General features: G+C 36.0%; 1 protein-coding gene and 1 pseudogene across 1 annotated transcript; both read left to right on the top strand.

Annotated features, from left to right (window-relative positions):
- Nucleotides 1–5,526: 5,526 nt before the first annotated feature.
- Nucleotides 5,527–5,645, top strand: LOC111733233 (annotated as a pseudogene).
- A 3,463-nt stretch (nt 5,646–9,108) lies between these two features.
- On the top strand, nt 9,109–10,046 carry LOC105308046 (olfactory receptor 2G3-like). Its single transcript, XM_011383783.1, is given in 3 exon segments — nt 9,109–9,854; nt 9,856–9,976; nt 9,978–10,046. Coding segments are annotated over 3 exon segments (936 nt in total).
- Nucleotides 10,047–10,439: the final 393 nt, after the last annotated feature.

The raw sequence follows: 10,439 nt of genomic DNA, 5'->3' as shown, positions 1-10,439 counted from the left end.
CAAGGCATCTGAATAAATCTTCTCAAAAGAAGACAAATGGACAATAGGTACATGAAAAGGTGGTTAATTTTACTAATCATCAGAGAAATGCAAATCAGAACCACAATGAAATATCACCTCACACATGTTAGGGTGGTTATTATCAAAATGACAACAGATGACAAATATTGGTGAGAATGTAGAGAAAAGGGAACCCTCATACACAGCTGATAGGAATGTAAATGGGTGCAGCCACTATGAAAAACTGTATGGAGGTTGCTCAAATTTAAAACTTAAACTCACAGAAGCAGGTGGTGGTAGGGGGAGGCAATGAGGATATATTGGTCAAGGGCTGCAGCTCCAGTTGTGCCAGATGCACAAGTTCTGAAGATCTAATGTACAACAATGTGACTTTAGTTAAAAATACTGTAGTATATATTTGAAATTTGCAAAAAGGGTAGCTCTTGAGTTATCATAGAAAAAAATGGTATCTATGTAAGATGATGAATATGTTAATTAGCTTGATCGTGGTGATTATTTTGCAATGTATATGTATGTTAAATTATAAAATTATATCCATTAAATATATATAATTTTAATTGTCAATTATAAAACAATAAAACTGGAAATATATATATTTATACATAATAAGAATTAAAATTAGTTTATTTTTCAGACTGGACGGGAAGACTAACATGGTGATAATGCAAGAGCTTGAATATTGGAAGGAGAAATGATTTAGACAAATGGAAAACAAACAATTTCCACATTTCAAATGGCCCATGTGTCATGATAGTACAAAGAACACTAGACGCAAAAGATAAGTTTAGTCCTATTTTTTTAAGCCCAGTTGAAACATTTTGGACTCTCTTTTTTACTTTATTTAATAAGATAATTACATTTGAAATGCATGATTTTATTCCGTAACAATCATTAGTCATTGTACATTGGTGATTAGGGAGCTAGTAAAATATGACCAAAGTTGAGACATATTTAGGTATTAAATTTATAAATTTAGTGGATTGGTTATGGTGGATAAAGTTATGCCAGTTAAATCAAAGATGGGCCTACACCTCTATTTGGCATAATTGGATTGATGTTACTGTTATAGGAATCACAGTGTTGAGGAAAATCATGTAGATTTGAACATATATTTGAGGTTTATCTTCACATGAAGATAGTAGTTTCAGAGATTGATGTATAGATCTTGTAACTAGGAGAGGAATATATATATAATTAATGTCCTCATTAGCAAATGGGTTCAATTAGGGAGAGATTAAATGTGATAAGAGAAGAGAAAACTGGAATGTGTTTGATGAATCCAAATTAAAGATTTGAGAGAGAAATCTGACATTACAAAAGAGACAGTAAATCTAGACATTTCCTCAGATAATATTACTATAAATTTTTTTGTGTGCTAACAGGAAAAAATGCTTGTAATTAGAACAAAATTTATGGTGAAGAAAATCCAAAGTACAGGTGAAGGGAGAAAGAATCTAACAGAAGTATTTTTTTCATAATAGAAAAATAACATTCAGGCAAGTTTCATGGTTTTTATTTCTTGTATGAAGTAGGAGAGTACAGAATAATATTAAAGGAAGAAAAAGATACCTTCCATGCTAGAGACGCATGTCTTCTTTTTTCTGGGTGACCCCTGAAGTTCGTTAGTTCCTTGACTAATTGCCTATTGGGAACACAGGTTTTCCCCATGAGACTTAGCAATCATTAACTAATGATGACACTTTAATAAGCTTGCAAATTCATCATTCCTGGTACTTCTTCTCCCCAAGCTTTAATAACCATTAAAATAATTTTCTCAGTATCGATTCACAGGAGAAATATGACTCTTCTACAGACTTCATTCCAAAGCCAGTTGTCATGTGGGTCAGCTGGTTGAGTATAGAGTCACAAATCTATAAAAACATTATACAATTTGCTTTCAGAAGATGTAAAAATCTCCCCTTATAGTAAGACTCAAGTCTAATTTTGTCTAAATTGAATGTGCTTGATCTTGAAGGGGTTTATAAAAGTTAATGAGATAGCAACCTGTTATTGTTGAGTTTGTTCTTTCATTAAATGGTGATGTTGGTCAAGATAGAAAAACACTCTGGAGCTCAGCTTTTGTCTATCAAATATAAGAATAGGACAATTTCTCGTTATTCCTCATAAATACAAGATAATGTTATTAATTACTATAACTGATTAACATTTTTGAGTTAAATTTTATTTACAGAAACAACATAGTTAATTGATCATAGACAAATAAATAGAAATACATATACTCAGTTCTACATATATACAGGTCCTGAACTCAGGAGGAACACTTAATTCAGGGTGATTTTAGCCTTCTGTAAAAGATAACCTCTGAGAATTACTATAAAGAAACCATCAAGTAATGCACCATTGTAAGACTTTGAACTCTGGAGCTTTCTGCCAGCTCAAAAAGAGGAATAGTGTACATATAGTTTAACAAAAATGACTGAGAGTTGAATCATTCATCTGGATTTAATTGACAACAAATGAAATGTTTCTCAGATTATCACTCTCTATTAACTCAATTGACATTGTGGCCTCATTTTTTTGTGTGAATTTTTGAGATGCAGTTGTTGGTTGCTGAAACTTTAGGGTTAGCAAACACCAGAATCTGCACAGGAGGAGACATTGAAGGACCAGTCTAGGCACTTCATGTGTCAACTGTGCAAACCCCAATATGGTTATAAATATTGGAGGATACTGGGTAATCTATAACCATTAGTCTAGTGTTTCTACCAATAAGTAGAGTAGCCATAGAGGAACAGTACATCTGGAAAATGGACCATCTTTCTTAAATTGAATTTATCCAGATTCAGAGAGGACTGGATTGCGTGGTTTTTTCCAGCCTGCCTCAAAGCTTTTTAAAGGCAGGTGGTATTGTGCATAAGGGCTGAGTGGCACAAAAACAAAAGTAACAGTTTGTTTTTTCCCCAGTATCTGCCGTCTAGAAAAAAATATTGTACCATGGGAAATAGGACTCCTTAAATACACTTGTTTATTTAACAAGAATTTATTAATCATCTATTATGAAACAGGCATCTTACAAATTGCATACAATATCAGTAAAAATAACACCTCACTTTAGCAAGTAGCCTATGGTTTAGTAGAGATATAAAGATATAAAACATTTGGTCAGTCATATCTTATAGTTCCTGTGATAGAAGTAGCTTTATGTATAGGATGAACACAAAACCAATCCTGCCAATATGGGAGGTGGAGCTGTGATAGTGGTTAATATTCATCAGAATGAGAGCATTTTGTATGTAAGAGAGCAGCACTGGGAATAATACAGAACATCTTTAGCTCTTTATTAATGATATATATTCTGAGTATAATTTCCATCATTTTATTGAATATCAAGGGCCTTCACCAGTTTGTCTAATACTGTTGCTTCAAAATATATTTTAATAATAATTGTCATGTTTGATAGTTTAATCATTGAGTCAAGTTGTATAAGTTAAATTTATGTTATATATCTTGGTTCCTCAAACATGTTTTTTATTTCTTCCTACTTATTACTTATGTTGCTTCTTATATCAAAAATTTCTTTCTATCACTGTCCATCCAACCCACCTACCATTAAAGGCTTATTTGAAAATATACTTTTGTTCAGCGTCAGAATATCCTTTTAAAATTAAGCTTTAGACTTCTAGTCAAGATGGTAAAGTAAATGCTGTGCTTACTTCTCCAATGACCACATCAAAATTATGACTGAATTATAGAATGACATCCCTTGAGAACCACCTGAAGACTAGCTGAACAGAAGTCCTATAACTAAGGATATAAAGAAGGAATCACATTGAGACTGGTAGGAGGGAAAAGACATGAAATGGGCTGGTCCCACATCCACACATGATAGTTAAGAATTGGGAGAAATATCTCCACTGTGGAGGACCCCCTTGAGGAGTGAGAGGTTGCAGCCCAGTGCTGGGCTCCCCAAGCCAGGGAACCAGTGCCAGTAAGAGGAGTCTCCACAACAACTGACTGTGAAAATCAGTGGGGATTCTGTCTAGGTAAGATGGTAATATCTGGAGTCCCAGATATTCTTCTCAAAGAGCCCACACATGGACTTCTCACTGATGGACTCACTTGCTCTGAGCTCCAGTACTGGGGCAGCAGCTCAAAAAACACCACAGACACATGAGAAGAAATAAGTTTTCTTGCTTCAGGGAGAGGGTTGGAGAGGCGGCTCTAGATAGGATTGAAGTGCTAGTAGGTACCATTTTTCCTTTGCTGAGCCCTTATGACATGCAGCCTGAAGATGCAGGTGGACATCAAATCTGAGTTTCCATCAAATTGGCTGACACCACTCACCTTACCCTGAGGACTCATCCTATACAACACATGCACAGGCCAGAACCTCTTTCAGTGGCTGTTATTTGCAAGCAGCCAGACTTGGCCTAGTCTGTAAACTTCCATAAAATTTCTGAAAGGTCTACAAACCCCACGTAAGCAGTGGCTGGCCTCAGCACGGCCTGTGCCTCTTGCTGAGTGGCCCCCAGCACTAGTAGCAGATGGTCTTGGTTCACAACATAGTTCTCCCAGACACCTCCAAGCCCAGCACAGGCAGCTACCAACTGCAGATCACTTTGTATCACCTGCTAGGTGGCTCTGGATCAGACCCAGGTAATGGCTGACTTAGGCATGAAACAGTCCTTCCCAAGAGGTCCCAAAATCAACATACTAGTGGCTGGCTTGAGACCACACAAAATCACCACCCAATTAGCTCCACAAATGAAACACCCAAAGGCTAGACTCAGCAGGTACTAGAGCCTTGCTGCAGGGAATTCCACTCCGTGGATTCAGCCCCCATGCAATAACTTATCCTCTGTAGTCATGGCCAATTTTCACAACCAGTCAGCATGAGGGTCAAGCCCACCCACTGATGTGCCAACAGCAATCAAGGCTTAATCAAGGAGAGCACATACAACACACAAGGGACACCCCTGGAGTACCCAGCTCAGGTGATGAAAAATATGAAGTATTAACTGCTACCTCAAAGATGGGTCTACATCTCTATCTGGATTGATGTTGATCCATTTATGTTCATAGGAATCAAGTATTGAAAGCAAGGGTTTAGGTTTAAACGTGTATTTCAGGTATATGTTCACGTGGAGATGATAGTTTGAATGTTGAATACATAAATCTGGTCCTCAGGGGAGAAATCTTTACATAATTAATGTAGTGATTAGCAGATGGGTTCAATTAGTGAGAAAGTTAATGTGATAAGAGGACAATGGACCGGAATTTGATGAATCCAATGTCTAAGTGTTTGAGACAGAAAGTCAAGATTGCAAAAAGATAAGTTTAGATATTTCTTCAGATGACTTTATTGTAAAGTTATTTTGTAATAACAGATAAAGGTGCTTGAAGTTACAATGAGTAATATAGTGCAGAGAATTTTTAACTGTAGTAAAGGAGGAAGTCTCCAACAGAAGTAGGCTGAGGCTATTTTTATTTTTATGTTGGGCAAGCCTGATGGCTTTTATTTCCTCTGTGAAGTACAAGCTCCCAGTCTATGGCCATGCTACCTTGAATAAGCCCAATCCCATCTGATCTTGGAAGCTAAGCAGAGTTGGGACTGGTTAGTACTTGGATAGGAGACCACCTAGGAAGACCAGGTACTGTAGGTGTAAACAATAAAAAAATAAGGGATTATAAGCTGACAAGGTCCTTACAATCTGTGAGGTCAACCAAAGGTTGCCTCGCCTAAATAAATAAATAAATAAATGAGGTATAAGCTCCCAGATGATATTCAAAGAAGAAAATATTTTACACTAGGGAAATATGATATTCAAATGATATTCAAGGAAGAAAATATTTTACACTAGGGAAATATATGTATCCATTCTCCATGGATGATCTCCAGAAGTTAGCCAGTTCCTCTGTTAATTGTCAGCTGGGGACTTTTCCCCAGAAGATTTAATAACCATAAACAAACCATGAACTTTTTTTGACATTGCCAATCCCCTTATTTTGGTATCCCGCCATCACCATTCTCACTACTGCTAAAATTGTTACCTCAGGATTGGCTCATATTAGATAGTATCTTTAATAGACATTGTTTAGAAGCCAGTCATCTTGTAGGTTAAGGGATTGGTTAGACACAGAAACACAAATCTGAGGAAATGCTGCATAACGTGATTCACGAAGATGTGAAAAACTCCAACACATTCAAATAGCTCTGATAGTAAGTAAAAATTTAGCCTGTGTAGACTTAGTTTAGTGCACTTGTATTTTGTGGGAACTTATAACAATTAACGAGGCAGCCACTTTATAGTTTCTATCACAGTTGGTTTTTTTCTATCATTAAAATGATATTAATGTTTGTTTGATGAGGCAGGTAAACTATCTGAACCTCAGGCTTTGCCTATAAGATAAAGGAATAGGATAATTTCTTTTTATTCTTCATAGGTGTAAGTTAGTGCCATGAAATTGTTTAGAATAACTGAATAACATTTTTTTAATTAGTATATTTTCTTTTTTTTAAATTTTGTTTTAGTATTAGTTTCAAGTATACAATACATTGGTTGGGCATTTATATAGTTTATGAAATGACCCTTTAATGGGTCTTTCTCTCCTCTGACTCTACAACTAGCCATTACATTACTGCTGACTGCATTCTCTATGCCATGCTCCCCATCCCAGTGACCATCTAGAAACTACTAATTTGTACTTCTTTAACTCTTCACACTTTTCTCCCAGCCCCCCAACCTCCCTCCTCTCTGGCCATCACCAGATTGTCCTTTACATATGTGAGTCTGTTTTCGATTAGTTCTTTTTGTTCCTTAAACTGACTAACATTTTTGAATAACATTTTGTTTTATAAGAACACCATAGATGATTATGATAATAATGATGATAATGATGATAGATAGATGATGGATAGATAGATAGATAGATAGATAGATAGATAGATAGATAGATAGATAGATAGATATGCACACACTCAATTCCACGTTAACGCAATTCCACAACTCAAAAAGAGCACTTTAGTTCAAGGTGATTTCAAATTTCTGTAAGAAATTATACATGATAAATCCCACAAAAGACACTTCTTTAAGTAGTACACTATTGAAGGCCTTTGAACTCTGGAGCTCTCTGGCAGATCAAGCAGAGGAATAGTGTAAGTACAATTTAACCCAAATAACCAAAGTGTTGAATTATTGGGTTGGATTTTACTGAGAATAAATAAAATGTTTTCCATAGAACCATTCTTTCTTGATTATTGGCATTATGGTCTCATTTTTATTTCCTTATAGAATGTAATTGTATTTTACTGAAACTTGAGAATAAGCAATAATCAGAATATGTATGGTAGAGGACACTTGCTTCATGTTAGAACAGGTTCTTTACTGCTCACATGGGCAACTTCCAATCTGGTCTTCAAACAACTGAACAAACACTGAGGAATCTACAATCACTGGTATTGTGTTTTCACCAGTAGACAGAGTAGCCATGGAAAACCAGAGCACATAAAAATATGTTAAATCAGGAAAGCATCTGTCTTACGTTGCATTTCGCCAAGTTGAGAGAGGATACAATAATGATTTTTTTTGCCTGTTCTAAAAAGATTCCACAGGCAGGTGGATGGGGAAATGAACCAGGGCTGGGTGGCGCAAAAGCAGAGGTAACTGGGGAGGTGGCTCCTGGATAAAAATCCATATGTGTTTTTTCCAGGCCACCACAAGCAATTACACAGCTTTACCTAACAGTCTTCAAGATGGAAAGATACCATCCCCACAAGTCTTGTTGCACAGCTGTATTCTTTTGAGTAGATTTTTTTCTTTTGTTCTTGAGTGTTGAGGACTTTTAGCCAGTTTTTCTAAATAATTATATTTAAAAAATAGTTTTAGTTTTTTGGCAGTGCAATCATTGAGTAAACTTGTATAAGTTGAATTTATAGTATATATTTTGGAGACTCAAACATACCTTTTTTACTCTCTCCTAGTTATTACTAATTTTTTTTCCAAATGTCAAAAAATAATCTTTTATTCCCACTTATCCCAATATTGTCCAAATTTAAAGGCTTTATTTTTGTTGGTTTCAGACATAAAGGCTACTCTGGTCTTTGTTTTTCAAAATAATATTTTAGTTTATTATTTTGCAAAATCTATCTGAAAATTATTTACTTTGTTCAGCCTTAGAACAAACATATTTTTTTAAATTTATGTTATTTATTTATTTTTATTTTTTATTAAATTATAGTTGGCATACAATATTACATTAATTTCAGGTGAACAACATAGTGATTTGACATGTATATATCTTACAAAGTTTATGACCATGAAAACTTATCACACTATTGACAATAGTTCCCTTTACCTTTTTTACCCATCCCTCCACTTCACCTCCCCTCTGGCAATTATTAGTTTGTTCTTTGTTTTTGATAGTTTTGTTTGTTCATTTGTTTTGTTTTTTTAAAAAATTACACGTATTGTGAAACCATGTATTTGTTTTTCTGACTTATCTCACTTAGCATAATACCCTCTATGTTCATCCATGTTCTTACAAATGGCAAGATTTCATTTTTTTATTGTTGAGTAATTTTAAAGTTTAAATTATTCATTAACTAACTATTCAATTTCATTTTGTCTTTCTGGGTAGACTATTATGTCCATGACTATCTCATCTTTCTCTGTTGAAGAAGTGTATGGAGATGAGAGTATAAGAATGTGTGCCTGTAGTGGGAAGATGAGAAACTTTCCATCCCCATTTGTGCCTATATTAATACCTGCATATTGTATTTTGTGTGCTGATTTTTGTTCACAGTTAGAACCAGGGAAATGTTATTTGATTTTTTATTTCAGAAGTAGGTGATTGCACATTTCTTGATGTACATGAAAATGTCCAGTTGATTAACTTTAATAACCAGTCCCTAGACAGCCCCAAAGTTGAAAGCATTCATGATTGTTAAAGAGCCATTGGACTGGACTGATGTTCAGAGTCAGCAACACACTAGGAGTGAAAAATTAATAGGTTGGACAAGTCAGTTTCCATGATCCTTTTGTCTTGGACATTGTGAATCTAGGATCAACTGTTTCAAATGCACCTGTTCTCATTCCTTTCTTAGTAGGTACAGTTCCCCCTGGAGTGATGAAAAGGGCCAATGAGAGTTCCTTGATGAGTTTTGTCCTTCTAGGCTTCTCAGACAACCCTCACCTGGAGGCTGTGGTCTTTGTATTTGTCCTTTTCTTTTACCTCCTGATATTTGTGGGAAACTTTACTATCACCCTTGTCTCACACCTGGATCCCTCCCTCCATACCCCCATGTACTTCTTCCTCAGCAACCTGTCCCTACTGGACCTCTGCTTCACTATGAGCCTTGCACCTCAGACCCTAGTTAACTTGAGAGGACCAGAGAAGACCATCACTTATGCGGTGTGTGTGGTACAACTTTATGTTTTTGTAGTGCTGGGCTCCACTAAGTGTATCCTCCTGGCTGTGATGGCCTTGGATCGCTATGTTGATATCTGCAAACCCCTTCACTATGTGGTCATCATGAACCTACGACTATGTCAGCAGCTGGGATTCATCTCCTGGCTCAGTGGCATGGCTAATTCCTTGGTACATGTTACCTTTACCTTGCAATTGCCTCTCTGTGGCAACCACAGGCTGGATCATTTTACTTGTGAAGTACCAGCTCTCCTCAAGTTGGCTTGTGTGGACACCAGTGTCAATGAGTTAGTGTTTTTTGTGGTTAGTATCCTGTTCCTTTTGATGCCCTCAACATTCATCTTTATCTCCTATGGCCTCATAACTCAAGCTGTGCTGAGAATCAAGTCAGAGGCGGTGAGGCACAAAGTCTTCAGTATCTGCTCCTCCCACCTTACAGTGGTGATCCTATGGCATCATAATGTACATGTACCTGCAACCAAGTAACGGTTATGCCCAGGACCAAGGCAAGTTCAGTTCCCTCTTCTACACCATGATGACTCCCACCTTAAATCCTATCATCTATCAACACTCTAAGGAATAAGGATGTGAAAGATGCTTTGAAGAAACTTCTTTCAGAAAAATTGTGTGTACTATGAATGAGATGTGCAAGGAAGTGATTACAGGTGACCTAGTTATCTGGCTTCTATTTAGCTAAAACCACAGTTCTCAATTTTGTACCAACTTAATTACTGCCCATGTATTTTATCTACATAAGAGAGTTTTGTCTTATATGTAACTAAATGAAAGCATGCATTTATTTAAGTTAGAGCTGGAGCCATGAGGAAGAGAGCTGTGCATTAGTAAAGATTATGACCCACACCAAAACCTTATATTTTACTCCAAACACTTATTCCAAGGGATTCAGAAAAATTTAGTCATTAAATATTTACCAAATGTTTGACTAGGTTATGGGTTGGCTTTTTTTTTTTTTCAGTTTTAGTGTCTTGTCTAGTCTCATCCCAAACACCTTAAATTTACTTTATAATGAT

The sequence above is a fragment of the Pteropus vampyrus genome, unplaced genomic scaffold (assembly GCF_000151845.1).
Source record: "Pteropus vampyrus isolate Shadow unplaced genomic scaffold, Pvam_2.0 Scaffold541, whole genome shotgun sequence".
Lineage (NCBI taxonomy): Eukaryota > Metazoa > Chordata > Mammalia > Chiroptera > Pteropodidae > Pteropus > Pteropus vampyrus.
This window is presented reverse-complemented; position numbering and strand designations above follow the sequence as displayed.